At 49.4% G+C, this 18,671-nt stretch overlaps 1 protein-coding gene across 1 annotated transcript in view; it reads left to right on the top strand.

The window, feature by feature from the left end:
- LOC146334086 (anoctamin-8-like) overlaps nucleotides 1-15,512 on the top strand; it is a 46,405-nt gene extending 30,893 nt beyond the window's left edge. The window contains exons 7-12 of the mRNA XM_084824918.1: nucleotides 5,075-5,227; nucleotides 6,663-6,737; nucleotides 9,243-10,017; nucleotides 11,215-11,318; nucleotides 12,772-12,882; nucleotides 14,273-15,512. Coding sequence (XP_084681044.1) covers nucleotides 5,075-5,227; nucleotides 6,663-6,737; nucleotides 9,243-10,017; nucleotides 11,215-11,318; nucleotides 12,772-12,882; nucleotides 14,273-14,929 — 1,875 coding nt within the window. The 3' untranslated portion in view covers nucleotides 14,930-15,512. The remainder of the gene's footprint in view (nucleotides 1-5,074; nucleotides 5,228-6,662; nucleotides 6,738-9,242; nucleotides 10,018-11,214; nucleotides 11,319-12,771; nucleotides 12,883-14,272) is intronic.
- Nucleotides 15,513-18,671: the final 3,159 nt, after the last annotated feature.

The following is an 18,671-nucleotide window of genomic DNA, read 5'->3' as shown; positions in this document are numbered from 1 at the left end:
GAGTATCCTGGTCCCAAGTTGTTTAGGGTTTCCTACCCTAGTACTAATACCTTAAACCTGGCCCTGTAGCGAATAGACAGCCAGTGCAGTTCCCTCTGCAAAGGAGTTGCATGCTGGGAAGGAGCAACTCCCGGCAACAGCCGAGCTGTTGCATTCTGCACTCACTCCAGCTTCCGGAGCAGCCTCGAGGGCAGCCCCACAGAAAGCGCATTGCAGTAATCCAGCCTTGAGGTTACCAGCACCTGGACCACTGTGGCCAAGCTCTCCCTGTCCAGGAGAGGCCGTAGCTGGCGAGCCAGCTGAAACTGGTAAAAGGCACTCGGAGCTGTCATGGCCACTTCAACTTCCAGTGACAGTTATGGATCTAGGAGTAGCCCCAAACTACAGACTTGATCTTTCCGAGGATGTGCAACTGCGTCTGGAACAGGCAATGAGCCTCTCTCCTGGACTTGGGAACCACTCACCCACAGGGCTTCCATGTTGCCAGGATTCAAGGAGCCCGCTGGCGGTCACCTTCTCACCAGCGGGCTCGTAATCCCATTAGGTCACGGAACAGCGAGGAGCTGGAAGGAGGAGACATTTTGGCCCCTAGAAGCGACGGCCCCCTGTTGCAGGAGAGGGAGAGCATGGGAATGGGTGGAAGCCAAGGTTTTTCATTCCTCTACCCAGGGAACATCCAACTCCCCCATGTTTTTATGGACAGGGGCTCTGTGCCGCTAACGCTTGCTTATGTTATTGTGCTCCCAGGCTACCTTTCAGAGGTACCCTTTCCAAGGCAGTTAACTGTTTGATTAAAAAGGCAAAAATTCAGGGGTGTGGAGGCACTGGGGCTTTTTGAGCAGCGGGGGTGATAACATCACCTGCTGCCCAACCCAGAATTCCCCATTCCTTCAGAGTTTACCTGCAGTCCTCACAGGAGCTGATGGGGAAATGGATCTTCCCAGCAAATATATATTGTTGTGAGCTGTCCCTGCTGTAATGCAAAGTATATTGGGGGCGGCTTAGTGTTGAACTTAGTCTTGAATTAAGGCCCAGTTTCTTGACCTGCTCCTGATGGAAATGAAAAGTGCTGGAACTCTTTGACTACGGAAGGAAATGTTCCTCCCTGGTGATGGGGAAAGAAGCTCGGGGAAAACCTTGGCATGGTGATCTTATGGCATTCTTCTCTGAGCTGGTGCCCTTCTGGGTGTTTGGACTTCTAAGTCCATCACCCCCAGCCAGTATGGCCAGTGGTCAGGGATGTTGGGAGTTGTAGTCCAAACCTTCTAAAGGGCATCAGGTAGAAGAAGGCTTTCTTACGTTGTTTGGGGTCATGGTGTGGCCTTCTCTTCCTCTTGCACAATCTCAGCTTTCTCTGGCCATAGTCCAAGATCCCAGCACATTATTCTCTGACTCTTGGCACATCTTAATAAATTGGATATTGTGCTATATACTGCTGCTGTGTGTGTCTGTGCGTGTGCCTAGATGTATAGAGTGCCTGTGTCTATATCTAACAGCCCTTCCAGGTGTGTTGGACTACAACTCCTAGCATCCCCAGCCACCACGATTATTACATTTCTGCACCACCCCTTCGCCGAAGCTCTCTGGACAGTTCTCACAATGTCAAACCCATCAAAGCATCAAAACCCAGATTGAAAACACAATCTTGAAAAGCAGTATTATTTATTTCTGACGCCTGCCTACCGGTGAATAGAATAAAATTGAATAAAATCCCTCCATGGTTCATAGAATCATAGAATAGTACAGTTGGAAGGGGCCTATAAGACCATCCACTCCACCCCTCTGCTCAATGCAGGAATCCAAGTCAGAGCATCCCTGACAGATGGCTGTCCAGCCTCATCTTGAATGCCTCCAGTGTGGGAGAGCCCACCACCTCCCTAGGTAATTGGTTCCATTGTCGCACTGCTCTAACAGTCAGGACGTTTCTCCTGATGTTCAGCCGGAATCTGGCTTCCTGTAACTTGAGCCCATGATTCCGTGTCCTGCACTTTGGGATGACAAAGAAGAGACCCTGGCCTTCCTCTCTGTGACAACCTTTCAAGTACTTGAAGAGCGCTATCCTGTCTCCCCTCAGTCGTTTCTTCTCAAGGCTAAACATGCCCAGTTCTTTCAGTCTCTCCTCATAGGGCTTTGTTTCCAGTCCCCTGATCATCCTCGTTGCCCTCCTCTGAACCCTCTCCAGTTTGCCTCATCCTTCTTAAAATGTGGTGCCCAGAACTGGACACAGTACTCCAGATGAGGCCTAACCAGTGCTGAGTAGAGGGGAACTAGTACTTCCCAGGATTTGGAAGCTACAATCAGGGCCAGAAATATTGGAGCAAGGATAACTGTTTGGGCAGTTGGCCTCTGTACACCACCACATTGAAGTTGAAAGGAAACACACCCAGATGGGAGTGAAGTCAGGACTTTCAGCTGTAATGCAAGGGGTTTGACAAAAGTGGGGCACTGACCATTCAGGAAGTACAGTCAGTGGCATACACCCCCCCCCCCATCCTTGGTGCTCATAAGTAATGGAACGAATGGCTGGCAAGCAGCTGCATGGCCAGGGGCGGCCTGTCTCCTGGGTGCCCCATGACCAAGCAAGCGGATAAAAGGCCTAGAGGTGGTTCTGAGGGTTACATGTGCATTTGGTAGCTGTTCACTGGAACCCCCATATGAAGTCCAAAGAGGTGTCCATGCGAGTGAAGGAGGCCATCATTAGGCCGAGGAAACAACATAAACCCATCAGAGAGAGAGCAAAAGCAGTGGGAGTGGCCAACACAGCAGTGTGGAGCATCCTGGAAAAGAGGGAATTAACTGGCAAGCTCAGCAACAGCAAAAGGTCTGCAGACCACGGAAGACAACTAAAGCGGATGACCACAGAACGCTGCTCATGGTGAAGAGGAGCCCTTTCACAACACTTAGCCAGGTCAAGAATGCTCTTGCGGAGGTAGGCATGTCATTGTCAACTTCTACAGTCAAGAGACGGCTTTATGAATGTAAATACAGAGGCTTCACAACAAGGTGCAAACCACTGGTAACGCTCAAGAACAAACAGGCCAGATTAGCCTTTGCCAGCAAACACCTAAAAAAGCCTGCCCAGTTCTGGAATAAGATTCTTCGGACTGCTGAGACCAAGATTAACTTGTACCAGAATGATGGGAAGAGAAAAGTATGGAGAAGGAAAGGAACAGCTCATGATCCAAGCATAGCACATCATCTGTCAACCATGGTGGAGGCAGCGTTATGGCCTGGGCATGTATGGCTGCCAATGGAGCCGGGTCACTGGTGTTTATTGAGGACCTGACTGCTGATACAAGCAGCAGGATGAATTCCGAAGTGCATAGGGCTATACTTTCTGCTCAGATTCAGCCGAATGCTGCCAAACTGATAGGACGCCGCTTCATATTGCAGGTGGATAATGACCCAAAACATACAGCAAAAGCTACCCAAGAGTTTCTCCAGGCAAAGAAGTGGGATGTTCTTCCATGGCCAAGTCAGTCACCTGATCTCCACCCAAAGAGCATGCTTCTCACTTACTGAAGACAAGACTGAAGGCAGAAAGACCCACAAACAAGCAGCAGCTGAAGGCAGCTGCAGTCAAGGCTTGGCAGAACATCTCGAGGGAGGAAACTCAGCATTTGGTCATGTCCATGGGTTCCAGGCTTCAGGCAGTCATTGACTGCAAAGGATTTTCATCCAGGTATTAAAGGCAACCCTTAAGTTTGAAATGATGTTGGTTTGTTCCATTACTTATGAGCCACCAATGATGGGGGGTGTGTGTATGCCACTGGCTGTCCTTCCTGAATGGTTAGTGCCCCACTTTTGTCAAACCCCTTGAATTACAGCTGAAAGTCCTGACTTCGCTCCCATCTGGGTGTTTTTCCTTTCAACTTCAATGTGGTGGTGTACAGAGGCCAACTGCCAAAACAGTTATCCTTGTTCCAATATTTCTGGCCCGGACTGTATGCTTCTATTAATGCAGCCCAAAATAGCATTTGCCTTTTTTGCAGACACATCACACCGTAGGCTCATATTCAGCCTTTGACCTACCACAATTCTGAGATCCTTCTCGCTTGTAGTCTTGTTGAGCCAAGTATCCCCCATATTGTAACTGTGCATTTGGTTTCTCTTTCCTGGGTGCAGAACTTGGCACTGATCCTGATGAAATCTCATTCTGTTGTTTTCAGCCTAGTGCTCCAGCCTATCAAGATCACTTTGAATTTTCACAATAAATATGAGATACACTTAAATGAAATGCAATGGCAGCACCAAAAAACCCTTCCACCCAGCTATAAATGCCACAGGCCTGCTGGAATCAAAATGTCTTTGCCTGCCAGCGGAAGGAGAACACAAAGCAAGATGGCCTTGCTTCCCTTGGCAGGGAGTTCCAGAGCAATGTTTGGCATGGTTGGGCACCTGCCCATGGCCCACCCCCCAGCAACCCTACATTGCAACCCTAACTAGCGGCCCACTGACCAGAGCCCCCTGGATTTGCTCCCCCTTTTTGATTAACGGGGATGCTGATGCCTTCTGCCACCTCCTGTGTCTTCCCTGGTCCCTCTGAGCTTAACTACAATCCCCTCAGGAGCTGGGGTGGCAATGGATTGCTTCCAGCAACAATATATTGTTGTGAGCCAGGGTCGGTGTGGTTGGGCACGTGCCAAGGGCCCACATTATAGCAGGACCCCCTGGACTTGCTCCTTCTTCTCACTGTTGAAACCGGCTTGTTCTCCTCCCTTGCACTCCGGCCCAGACAACAGTGGTGGCGAGAAAGAGGAGCAGCAGACGCCCAGGCCGCCTTGTTCCCCCTGCCTTGTTCCCTGTCTGGCAAGCAAGTGGGACCAAGGATGAGAAAAAGGATGAGCAGTTGGTGACACTGGTGGTGAAAAGGTCAACTCATGGAGAGAGGGGTCCTTTTGAGGGGGGCTTGTCCAAGGGCCTTCCAAAACCTAGAAGGCAGAGAGTTCCAGAAACCGTCTATTTTTATTTTTAAAAATTGCAACCCTAAGTAGCGGCCTATGGAGCAGCCTTGGGATGGTGCTTCGGTTCTGTTCCTCCCCGTCCGTTAAGGGCACTTCTCCTCCTTCCTCAGACCAGTCAGGACATCGGCTGCGTCATCTTCGCCATCTTCTGGTCCACGCTGTTCCTGGAAGAGTGGAAGCGTCGGGGAGCCGAATTCGCGTACAACTGGGGGACTTTGGACACCCCTCCAGAGTCCATCGAAGAGCCCCGGCTGCAGTTCTGGGTCAGTGGTGGTGGGTTGAGCGGTGAAAATTTTGGCAGGGTCTCTTTGGGGTCAGAGCTGGGTGCTTGGACTTAGATACGCATTAGATGTCAATGTCTGTTTCCTTCCCTTCTTACCAGAAATGAACATTTTGGAGCAGCTGTCCCCAAACTGGTGTCCTCCAGGCGTGTTAGACTGCAACTCCCATCATCCCCAGCCAGCATAGCCATTGGGGATGATGGGGGTTGCAGTCCAGCACATTTGGAGGGCACCCAGTTTGGGACCGCTGTACCAGAGTATGAATTTTCCTTATTTTGGTTTGGACCATTGGTTCATCTAGCTGTCATAGCAGGCTTGGGGGTAAGTAACCTGGTGCTCTCCAGATCTTGTGGACTACAATTCCCATCAACATGGCCAGTGATCAGGGATCATGGGAGTTGTAGTGGAATGAAGCTGGAGAGGCTCAGATTGCCTACTTCTGTAGCAGGCTACCCTCAGGATACCATGAGGGAGGTGAAAGCAGGATGTTTTGTGTTGTGTGTGAACGCAGCGGATGTGTCTTGGTGCACCATTGCAGGCCATGGGTTCTGATGCTGCTCTGTGCTGTGCAGGTTGCAGGGTTCCACTATGGATCAGATCTGGAGCAGGGGTTCAGGTTAGACCATGTTTCACAGGAAGCCAGACAGAAAGAGATCAGCACCACAGAGAGCTCCGAGTGCTGCTGGGGCTGGAGGCCAGACAGGGTTGCCTGCATGTTGCTCCAATAATGAGCAGAGCAAGACTGAGGTTTAAATAGGAGTGTCGCTGGATTTAGGCCTGTTGGCCCTGCCTCCGCGCTCACTGAGACTTGGTCTCTTAAAGGGGCCTCGCCTGTTTTAGCCACCTCAGGCTGCGACAATGTGGGAGAGACTGCGGCATGCTAGTGTCCTCATGGCCTGAGTCCTCAGAGCCTGAGGATGGCAATGAGACCTCCTTCGGATACAGAGGAGCTGGCCCCTGAGGTCTTTATGGAGATCCGGGTCCTGGGGAGGTGGAATCCTCACAACACCTTTCTGTAGCCAAGTCTTCTCCCTGAACCATTGACTCCGGAGCCACCTCCTCTGAGGAAACAGGGTCAGAATCCTCTGAGAATGAGAGTTCAGAGACCTGGTCCATGACACTTGGGTGACCTACGTGGGTAGACCTTCTGTGGGGGCTTTTGAGAAGGCAATGGGAGCCTACGCTAGCCATCCGGTCCTCTGTCCTCGAAATGTGCCCGGAAGTGAAGGGCAGGTCCTCAAGAGGGAGAGCAGCCTTCAGGCTTGTGGGACCTACTTGGTGGTTTTGTTTTAAATGAAACCTCCAGCTTTAGAGGAAGTCCACCTGTGAGCGCCAGACACTGGGGGCAAACAACAGGGCTTTTCCTTGCTTGTTCCATCAACTCACCCCCTTTCTCCCTCTGCTTGCCTTCAAACAGTTTCAATTTGTAAATTCATACCTAAGTCTTTTCTACATCGGATTCTACCTCAAGGACATGGAACAGCTCAAGGAGGTATGGAGTTGACAGGCCTAATGGGGCAACGTCAGCTGGAGCTACTGGCAGAGGAAGGGATGTGGGCGGGGGGAGGGATGCCCTAGTGGCAAAGCCACACTCACTTACACGGATCATTGGTTGCACCACACGTGGCCGTAGCTGCAGAGGACAGCTTTGACCTTGAAACCCCACAGCATCATATAGCTGGAACATCGTCTAGGCCAGGGAGCTGCATATGGCCTGCATGTGGCCCGTCCCTGGCCAAGTCCAACCCCACATCTCCATTCAGCTGGGATGTCCCAAATGATGCATCCGCCATTTTGTCCCCACATTTATTTCTTCCTTGTCTGATTTGGGTTGATTTTAATTTTTAATTTTCTTTCTCTGCCCGTCTGTCTCTCTCTCTCCTCTCTCTCTGTCTGTCTGTCTGTCTGTCTTCCTCTGTCCGTATGTGACACCTTCCACAGCTCCTGTTGATATTTTCTCTCTTCCAAAGCCTTGTGCGTCAGTTCAAAGACACGGTCCTTCTCGCCATCTCTCTCCACCTCTACCTCCTCCTCATCTCCTTTAAGGGCTTGCTGAGTTTTGGCTGGCAACTGTGCGTCTCCAAAGCATGCACCCGTGACAGAAGGGGTGGTCAGGGGGCGACGGGGATAAGTTGGCCATGGGAATCTCTGCTTTTATCTCACATCAGGTGACCTGATGCAGTGTCGTAATGGCTTCTCTTCCGTCATTTCATCAGCATTAGCAAAAATATGACATCTTCTACGGATGCTCCCACTGGCTGAGTGCTGGTCAGAAAACATACAGCCAGATAGTTCCTTGGTGGGCCAGCTGCAGAGGCCTCACGGGCCATTTAAGGCTCATGGGCCAAAGTTGCCCATCGCTGCTTTACAGCCATGATTTTGATCACAGCATATCTTCCGTTGTGAGTTGAAAGAGGTTCCACTTAGATTAAAAATAATAAATAAATAAGGCTTACACTTTCATGGCCTTCTCTTACCCTGAGCATTTAAGGTCACTGATCGTCTAAAGGACCGGGCAGTTTCTTCTCAACCAAGTGAGCACCTTGAAGAACCCCAACCTTTTGCACACTGATCTCAAACTTGCAAGAAACCAATTGAATTTGAGTTCCTGCTTTAGGATTTTGTTTCTCCCAAGTAGACCAGCCCGAGGGAGGTTAGGAAAAAGTTTAGCCTTTCACAACCGTATCCTACGGCTTTTTTGTAAAGCAACAATTGTATTTGTTTGCTGATTTATTTATTTGCTTCGGAAGAACCAAATTTGTAGCCTGCTTTTCCCCAAAATGATGCCCAGAGCAGCAAAAACAAATATGAAAACTTCGACACAACAATCAAATATGTATTGTTAGGGACAAACTTACATCCAGTTATATGGGAAATGGAAAGAAAGAGAAAGCAAAAAAAGACATCAGAAGTCTGGTGGCTTAATAGTTCAAATGTACCGTCATTATTAACAGGGAGGCGAAACCTGTTTTTCTAACGATTTTGTAAAGCGTTGCCTATTTCTCTGAAATGTTCCTATTTCTTGTTCGCAGTTCCGGCAGCTGGGCTGCTAATTAATTTTTAAAAGTCTGTATCTGCCTTTCCCAACCTGGTGCCCTCCAGATGGGTTGGACTACAACTCTCAGCATCTTCCAGCCAGTCTGGCCAATGGCCAGGGATGCTGAGAGTTGGAGTCTGAAACAGGGGTGAGCAGAAAGTTGATCTCCAGATGTTTGGGACTTCAACTCCCAGCATTTCCTGACCATTTGGCCAGGCTAGTAGGGGTTTCTGGGAGTTGAAGTCCAAAACATCTGGAGATCTACCTTCTGTCCACCCCTGATCTAAAACATCTGGAGGGCACCAGGTTGGGGAAGGCTGTGTTACTCTCCGATTTGCCCTCTGAGAAAAAGGATCACTAGACCTCTGCCTTTAGTCCCATGTTCCAAAATGGACATTTTGTCCAATGTCTGCAGTCCATCGTTTCCTTTTATTTATTTATTTAAAGTATTTTTTTTCTCGCTCCTCAGCCCCAAAGGGTTCTGGATCAGTTTACACACGATCCTCATTTAAAAAAGAAAGAAAGAATGTTCTGGAGAGCCAGTGTGGTGTAGCGGTGAGAGTGTCGGACTGGGAGCTGGGAGATCTAGGTTCTAGTCCCCAATTGGCCATGGAAGCTCACTGGGTGACTTTGGGCCAGTCGCAGACTCTCAGCCCAACCTACCTCACAGGGTTGTTGTTGTGAGGATAAAATGGAGAGGAGGAGGATCATGTAAGCCGCCTTGGGTTCCTTGCAAGAGGAAAAAAGGCGGGGTATAAATGCAATAATAAAATAAATAAAACGTTCCTGCCCACAAGTTTATAGTCTAAAAAGACACGACACAAAAGGAAGACAGGAAGAGGAGGGAAGAGGAATAAAATGACGCAGGAGGAGGGAGAAGGGAGGAGGGTACCCCTAGGACCCTTGAGGGAGGAGGGTACCCCCAGGACTCTTTTCTGACACATACCTTTCCTCTACCAGATGCTGGCCATGCTCCTCATCACTCGCCAGTTCCTGCAGAACGTCAAGGAGGTCTCTCAGCTCCACCTGTACAGCAAGTTCAAGCGTGGCGACCTCAGCCTGCAAAACATCTGGGAAGTGGCCCACGCTCTCTTCCGGCTGCTGACCCAGAAGTACACATCGGCCAGAAGCCACAGGCCCGAACCTCGGCCCCGCAGGCCAGGCAGCCCACCGGAGGGCCACGGGCTGAATCCACCGGAGGCTCTGGCAGAGGAGAAGAAATGCCTCAACGGCGGCTGCGGGGTGCCCGAGGAAGAGGACGAGGAGAAGGAGTCTGACTCAGAAGACGCGAGCGTCCTCAACTGTGGGCTGAAGCTGAAGAAAATGAGCTTCATCGAGAAGGGCAACCGCGAGGCCGGGGAGCTCAGCCTGGAGGAGGTGAGTTTCTTGGAAGAGGGCAGTCCCACCATGGTGGAGCGAGGGGTGGACCCGGCCTCCGTCTTTGAGCTGTGCAAGGACGACGATGAGAGCGACGGGGGTGCTGGAAGCCCCCTCAGGGGCCTGCTGGAGGCCAAGGACCCCCCGGTCATCCTGCGGGCCAGGAGGACGCGGGCTGCCAAGAACCCTGCGGGAGGCGAGGAGGACGAAGTGGAAGAGGAGGAGGGCCAGAAGCCCTTGCAGAGCTCCTGGATCGATCTGCCAGAGGAGATCTACACCACGCGCCTTACCCAGGCTGAGGTAGAGAGCTGCATGAAGAAGTACGAGGTGAGCGCTCCAGTTTGGATGGCGCACGGGAGTGTGGCATGGGCAACCAGGTAGCCCCTGCAGACCACACGCCAGCAGGCTGGAAGATATCAAGGGGATGAGCCCCTGCCTCGAAGCCCCGGCCCCACCCGTAACATCATCCAACCCCGCCCACTTTTTTGTTCTCTTTTCTCTGTGGAGAAAGAGGCATAGAGCTCCAGGCTGTTCTCTTTGCACAGAGGAAGGGACTTGTCCAGGGCTTGCAAGAGCCAGTCATGCAAGACCCCGCTAAGTCCAAGGGACCTATCTGTGGTCGGAGATAACAAAGGGATTCCCTTCATGCCGTTTTCTCTGCCATCTGGACATTTTGAACTACAACTCCAAGCATTCCTGACCATTGGCTCTGTTAGCTGGGGCTGATGGGAGATGAAGGATGAAACATCTGGACGGCACCAGGTGGGGGAAGTCTGGTCTCGTTTAATATTTATGTCTAGTTTCTGCCCGAAGATGGGGCATATCTGTGTCAGAAGGGTCAAACACAGAATTACTGGTCAAGAAGAGAGATGTCCGAGAGCATGACCCTGGACAGCAGAAGCCAAGTTGCAGCAGGGAGGAGCCAGACAGAATGACAGGTTGATTGATTGATGGACGTATTTAATTCAATTTGTATACCGCCCAACTGGCAGATGCCCTCGGGGTGGTTCACAAACATAAAACTGCACAACAACAAAATAACCAATAAAATAAAATTAGTAATAAATAATAATAACAATAAGCAACAATAAAAATATGACAATAGAAGTATCAAAATAAGTCAATATTAAACTTCAGCGTATTTAAAAACCTTGTACCGCCAGCAGTGAAATCAACAATCAGGGCAACGAATGATGAAATGTTGGCCGGAAGAGGGAAGTCTTAGCCTGGTGGCTAAATGTACACCATGAAGGTGCCAGGCAGATCTCCTTGGGAAGAGCTTTCCACAGACTAGGGGGGCCACTACAGAGAAGGCTCTTCCTCCGGTAGCTGCCTGTCATACCATAGCAGAACCCAGACAAGAGCCTCCGAAGATGAGTGAGCTCATCCCTCACTATTGACTATGCTGGCTGGGGCTGATGGGAGTTGTAGGCCAAAACGTCAGGTTTTGGCCTACAAGTGGCCCATGCCCAATCTAGATCTTGACACAAGAGAGGCGTTCTTTCTTCCCCCGACTGTCCCACGGTTGTCCCCCCCCTATCGATGGGCGTCTTAGCCATCATGGTGAATTGCTACCTGATTGGCTGGTGTGGACAACTCCAGCGCCTCTTCCCGTGGTTGAGCCCTGAGGGGGCCATCATATCTGTGGTGGTGCTGGAGGTAATGGCTGCATCAACAATCCCGTTCTAAAAGGTTGAAATGCTTCCCCTAAGATTTAGTTACTGGCAGTAAGAACTTGAAGTTGAAATAAGCTGGGATTTTTATTTTTATTTTAGATAAATAATATAACTTAGGGAAAGAAAGCAGGAGAAGAACATCCTGGTGAAATTCTCATCAGTAGGGTGTGAGGTTCTTGCATTTACTGTAGTTATGAGGTGGCCAAAGGGTGCATGTGAGTGTTCTGTATTTTGTTGTACAGTCACCTCTCCAGCAGCTTGCAGCCTCCCCAGCTTCCCACACGTCAATTAAATCTTAGGGGGGAAATGTAATGAGGTAACTGCTTCCACACAGGACCTTTTCAGATCAGGAAGCGTGGGCAGCTGTGGTGGCTGCAGAGTGGAGAGATGTATTTTTCTCCCTATTCTTTCTATTATACAGGGCCCTCAGGTAAGGATGTACAGATTTTGCTAAATCCATTTCATTTCTGTTTCACATATTGCCAGGCATCTTTCATTCCGTCGCCCACTCATTGACAGAATCAGATTTTTTTCTTACAAGAATTTTATTCCATTTGCGCAAATGCGCAGCTGCTGTAGTTTGCATTAATGTAAATGTGCACAAGTGCGTGTTAGCACTACTGCACATAGCACAAGTGCAGATTAGCGCTAAGCCTTATTAGCAAAGTGCAAATATGTGCAAATTCCCCAAAAGTAAAGGTCCACAAGTTTGCAGAATCCACGCAACTTGGGAAAAGCCGATCCGCTGTGGAATTTGCAGGTCGGATTCATAGAAATCCAAACTCATTTGAATCCCTTGTGGATTTCTCCAACATCCCGATTTGGAGCTTAGATTCCCCCACCTCTGCCTTGTATTATAGCTCTTGGGCATGTTATGTTTCTTATACTTTCACTCATTGGCGGAATGAGATTTTTTTTAGGAATGCACAAGAATTCTGTTCCACTTGCACTGTCGGTGTGAGTGCGAATTTATGCAAATCTCCCCCAAAAGGTAAAAAACAATCCGGAGAATCCACATGACTCAGGAAAAGCCAGTCCACTATGGAATCCCCAGGTCAGGTTCATTGAAATTTGAATGCATCTGACTCCATTGTGGATTTCTCTGAGTTCCCTACCCTCAGCCACCTTGCAATGATAAGATAAGTGCAAAAACACCACCAAAAGAAATTCTAAACCACCCCGAGAATGAGGCAGAGGAACAGGGGAAGAAAACAGTCAGGAAACAGAAGGACAGTTTTTGGCACGTCATGACTTCACAATGGAGTCTTCTGGGGAGTGTACAGACCTTCCTGGACTCTTGGGCTAGAGTGCTGTCATTATTTTCAGCGTGCAGAAGAGGGTGTGACGACTAGCTGGGGATTTGGGTTGCGGGAGCTGTGGTTCGCTTTGCTGCTGCTGCTCATCCCTCCCTTTCCCCTCGTCTCTTCTCCCTGCAGCACTTTGCCCTTTTGCTCAAATACGTCATCCAAGTGGCAATCCCAGACCTCCCAGCCTGGGTGGTGGAAGAGATGGTGAAACTCGAATACCAGCGGCGGGAGGCCTTTAAGGTGAGCCTTGTGGGGTGCAATGCGCTTCCCTTTTGGCTAAGCCAACCTGGCACCCTCCATGTTTTGGACCACAGGTTGCATTGTCCCCCCCAACCATTGGCCATGCCAGCTGCGGCTGATGGGACTTGTAGTACAAAACATCCAGAGGGCACCATTTGGGGAAGGCTGAACGCACTGACTGTAGTGGGACTTACTTCAAAGTAAACATGGATCGGATCTCAGTGTAGTTTCCAAGGGTGGCCTACTGTACAGGGTCGGCGTAGATATGAAGAGCTCTGAAAGCGCCTGAAGCGCCAGGTCAGTGCTAAAGATTGCTATTTATTCCATCTTTGGGGGGAAACTCCACTTGTCCAGGAGTGTTTTCTATCCAACGGCTTCAGCAGCTTTGTTGCAAATCAAAGCATCCATCAATGGAAGAAATTTAAAAAATAAAGCATAAAAAAATAAACAATTAAAACAACTCCATTTTATATAGATGTGTTTGTGTGTATACATATGTGTATGTGTGTGTGTGTGTGTGTATGTATATATATTTAAAACGGTTATAATAAAAAGTTATAAGCATTTGCAGCAGCTATAGAATAAAAAGATGTTCAGGAGAGCAAACTGTGAAGCATGCTTTATAACACTGGTATCAATTCTGTGCCATCCATATATCTGGCGCTTTACGGAGCATGAGGTGACAAGATCCCTGCCCCAAGGAGTTTTTATTATTAGCAGTATTAGTATTATTAATACAATGCAATAGTAATTATATGATGATGATGATGATGATGCCATCAATGTGCATGGTGTTTATAAAGAATGCAAGGATAAGTTGTTGCCCCAAGGAGTTTACAATCATCCTCATCAACCAGATTTAGTAATGTATGTATGTAGTGCATTTCTAACCTGCCCCATAACTAATGTTCTCTAGGTGGCTGACAACCAGTTAAAAAAGTAAAATGCCATTCCAAAACACAATTAAAAATATAAAATACAATACAAATATTTAAAAGAATAAAATACAATGGAATGCAAAACACGAAACTGCACTGGAATCCATAAAACAGCCATAATCACCTAGAACTAGGTCTCTAAAATGACTGGGAGAAAAGAAAGGTCTTTGATGACGATACAATAAATCTTGTGCCATAATAATAAATATGGTGCCATCCGCAAACATAGTGCTTATAAAGAATGAGAGAACAGATTTGCCGCCCCAAGGAGATTACAGTCCAAATTAATAAAAATTAATAATAATAGTATATCATGGAATAATAAGTGTAGAGCCATTAATGTGCATGGTGCTTATAAAGGAGGAGAGGTCTCTGCCCCAAGGGGCTTCCAATGTAGAAAGCGAGGCCAGGGGCGGGAGAAGAGTCATCCCTTTCTCTCGGCCCTTCCCCAGAAACACGAGCGGCAGGCTCAGCACCACTTCCAGCAACAGCAGCGCCGCAAGCGGGAGGAGGAGGACCGCCAGCGCCACGCTGAGTACCACGCCCGGAAGGAGCACGAGGCCGGCCGAGAGGAAGGCAAGGTGGATGCCAGGGGGGCGGAGGCTGGCCCTGAGAAGAGCCAGGCCAGAGGCAAGGGCTCGGGCAGGACGGGCCACGGCTCCGAGAAGCCCAAGCAGCACAGCTCCCTGCTGGCCACCAACAACGTCATGAAGCTCAAGCAGATCATCCCCTTGCAGGGAAAGTTTTTATCCGGGGGCGCAGGGACAGCCTGCTCCCCGCAGTCCCCCAGCAGCACTGACAACAAACTCCCAGGGTTCCTCAGCTTCCACTTCCTGAAGTCCCCAGAGACCAAATGGGAGGCTGCCACCAAGAAGGTGCAGTCGCCCACCAAGCCGTTCAACCCCAGCAAACTGTTCAACTTCAGCAAGGTGGAGGGGGGCAACGGGGCAGCCTTGGCCCAGCCACGGCCCAGCCCCTCGGCCGACCCAGGCGAGAGGCCTCCGGCCAACAGGTCCCACCTCAATAGGTTGCAGGACGTGGAGGCATCTGAGGAGCCAGAGCTCCGAACCATGGAGGAGGACAAGGGCAGGCCAAGCCACAAACTCTAACCCCTTGGTTGGGGGCGAGGTTGGGGGGGCAGCAGGGAAGTATGATGAAGGAGCTGTGAGTTGCTGGTTTGTTCTTCAAGCAGAAATGGGGGCAGCTTCTATGTTCAAGCTCTGTCATTCATGGCGGTTTGTATGGGGTCTAAAACCTGTCGCCTTCTTTGAGGCAATTTGGGGACTGCTCCTTGCAGGCATTCTAATATGAAAGGGCAGGTTCAAGATGGCTGCCGAGAGGTGGGAGGTCTGGGTGTGTCACAGCTTGGATTGAGGGCCCAGCTGAGGTCCTGATGGCTCTCGGTCTTGGCAGGGCCAGCCCTACTGTGAGGCAAAGTGAGGCAATTGCCTTAGGTGGCAGATGAGAGGGGGAGGTGGCAAAGTGCTGGAGGAGTAAACGGCGGGCCACACAGCCTGCCTTGAGCCCCCTAAACTCTCCTGTTGCCTTCAGGAGTGGGGGAGACACAGTTGGCTTTTGTTGAAGCAGAGGGGACACCATTTTGTTCTGGGCCTTAGGCAGCAAAATATCTCAGTCTGGCCTTGAGTCTTGGCCTATAATTTGAAATTATATGTCTCTTATCAGAACTGGACGTCCCGGCTCTATCTGAAGGGCTCTTACCTATCCATGTGTCTGTGTCTGTGTGTCTGTCAGAGGAGGAACTCTTCCCGTCCCCCCTGTGGTCACTCTGCAACAAGAACCTCTCTCTGGGCTAGTTAGGGGAACCAAGCCCAGAAAGGTGTTTGCAGGAAATTCTACTGGGAGAAATTCTACCAGGACCAGAACTTGCATTTTGAGGGGCCATTGACCCTCTCTGGCCACGAAACTTCCACCCTAGACTAAAACAGATTTGGGATGGGGGAAATTCTAGGTCAGATTTGCTTCTAAAATTATAATACATATTCCATTTTGACACCCGCTTCCAAGAATACCAATTAGGGATCACAGTTAAATTGGAGGTATCTGTTGTGGTATTTAATAACAAAAATATTTCACTTGGGAAATGTAATACTTTAATACCATTGCCTTAAAAGGGAAGGATATTCTACGTCTCTTTGTCTCAACAACCCACTCCACAATACGCGTTCAGCGTTTTTAAAAAGCCACATCTGAAATTTCTCCAGTTTTCAAATTTGATATGATTCTTCTCCCCGCCCCTGTTTCTCACTTGCGGGTTGGTGTGCAGACAGTCATGGCTGAGCCTTTGAATCAAAAGAAGTCCAACTTTCCAATTTTCTTTAAGAATTTCTAGTTCAGGATGTAGAAAGCCAGCCTCCCCTGTGAAAACGTCGCTAGTCCTCCCCCTCCAGTAAAATCTGACTCATCATGTTGAAAAAGCTCCCCTTTTCTGCTTGAATAACAGTCCTGCGGGGCAGCACAGCAATGGAAGTTGGGGGTGGGAACTTGAGCCAGCCTCCATGCATGGTTGACATTTCTTGCACTAAAAATGAAAAAGAGACGTCTCTCACCGTTCCTGTCCCGATGGGACAAGGAGCCTAACTCCACTGCAATTAACGCTCCTGCGATGTGGACTTGGGTGGGTGGAACGGAAGGCTCTGGAAACAAAGATCTCCTCTTGTGATCTTTAACATTTTCAGCGGCTTGGAAGACAACATGTAAAGGGCAGGGAAAGGCACAGCCTCATCTTAGTGACTGACCTCTGAAAGGGACCGGGACATTTTAAAAAAACAAAAAAAAATCATTTATTTCTTTGCAATAAGGATCATGACACGAGACCACTGCCCCCAGGCTGAGATTTTTGAACCTCCTGCTTCACGAGGAAGGGAGGAGTAGGGGCTGAAAAAGAAAATATCCAGAATTAATAACGGGGTTCTTACAAAGTGGGTGGGATTCTTTCATCCAATTCATTGCAAGTGGGGACATAGGTCACTAGCTAGAGCTATAGTCGTATCGAGAATTTTAACAATTTGGAAACGGGGGACGGGGGGTCATTTGGCAGGCTGTAGCCATATGTGTATTTTTGTTTTTGCACTGTTGCTGAAATTGTTCACAATTGGGCTATCGGGGGGAGAAAATCCTTCTTTGGACCATCAGCAGGTTTTAGGACACCCATCTCCATTGTGAGGCTTGCTTGGACCAATTTTTATTTTATAGCCTGCCAAAAAAGATTAACACTTGGTTCCCAGTTGCAAAATCCTTGCCCTTTGTTTTGTGAAGAGACCGGATTAGCGCCATCTTTCCCCCGCAAATGGAACACCTCAAGCTTAGAGACACCATTCCAAGAGAGCATCTCAGGTTTCAACAGACCCCGAGGGGGGAAACCCCCACATAGCTTCGTCTTTTTTAATGGCCTGAAAGGGTTGGTTTTTCTACAGAAAAGAAAAGCAGCTGCCCTAAAGAGGAAGGGATACCTCTGTGCTCGATTCACGCCCCATCTGTCCTCCAAGCCATGATCGCCCCAGATTCAATACACTGTTCATTGCTAGTGTATTTTCTCCCCAAAGCCATTGAAATAATCATGTATGTTGACCATACATTGCTGGCGGGCTGTTTTCAGCCACTAAATCCGCCAAGGAAGGAGAAGAAGAAAAGAAGAAAGACACATCCGAGGTCTGTCCTCTGTGCTGCTCCACTGTCCGGGAACAGTCCGAGGGGACGTCTCTGCCAAGCCCGGATGTGAACAAGTTGGCGTGCATGTTTTTGCTTGCTGCTGTTCTTCACTTTCAACGCTTCTTCCCGTGCTTGCATAATCTCGGAGCTATTTTGTGACAGCAATAGCGCCATGTTAGCAGCCTGCGCCTCGGCAGTAGGCAGCTGGGGCGGAAGGCCAGAGGGTCGGTTGAAGTTGTTCTTGGGTTCCTTTCCGCCCTTGCCAAGTGGTGGAAGAGAATCCAAGTGCAAGCCTTAGCCATTGCCAAGGAAGGGACGCTTGCCTTGGTTGACTCATGTCCCTGCGGTCCCCTCGCCAAAGCAGGCCTCTTTTAATCCACCAGATTGGAGCATGGGTGCGAATTACATGCGTATTCAGCTGGGGCTGCTTCTTCATTGCCTTACCATGGAAGGTGTTTCCCGCTATGACCCAGTATCCGTGAACGGTTGTCACAGCCTACCAAAGCTTAATGAAGTCCAGTGGACAGAATCCAAGAAATGCAGCGCTTGAACGCAACAGGAATCCTCAGCGGCTGGAGGGGGACGGCTCTCCATCCACCACCACCCCCAACCCTGCAGCACCCATGGCAAAACTCAGACACAGATCACTCAATCTCTTGAGTATTTACAGTTAGGGCCAGAAATATTGGAACAAGGATAACTGTTTCGGCAGTTGGCCTCCGTACACCACCACATTGAAGTTGAAAGGAAGCACACCCAGCTGGGAGCAAAGTCAGGACTTTCAGCTGTAATTCAAGGGGTTTGGCAAAAGTGGGGCACTGACCATTCAGGAAGGACAGACAGTGGCACGCACACACCCCCGTCGTTGGGGGCTCATAAGTAATGGAACAAACCAACATCATTTCAAACTTAAGGATCGCCTTTAATACAGGGATGAAAATCCTTTGCAGTCAATGACTGCTTGAAGTCTGGAACCCATGGACATGGCCAAATGCTGAGTTTCCTCCCTCAAGACGCTTTGCCAGGCCTTCACTGCAGCTGCCTTCAGCTGCTGCTTGTTTGTGGGTCTTTCTGCCTTCAGTCTTGACTTCAGTAAGTGAGAAGCATGCTCTACTGGGTGGAGATCAGGTGACTGACTTGGCCATGGAAGAACATCCCACTTCTTTGCCTGGAGAAACTCTT

This window comes from Heloderma suspectum, chromosome W (assembly GCF_057233095.1).
Source record: "Heloderma suspectum isolate Gila_16-S chromosome W, 16-S_ref, whole genome shotgun sequence".
In the NCBI taxonomy this organism is placed as follows: Eukaryota; Metazoa; Chordata; class Lepidosauria; order Squamata; family Helodermatidae; genus Heloderma; species Heloderma suspectum.
This window is presented reverse-complemented; position numbering and strand designations above follow the sequence as displayed.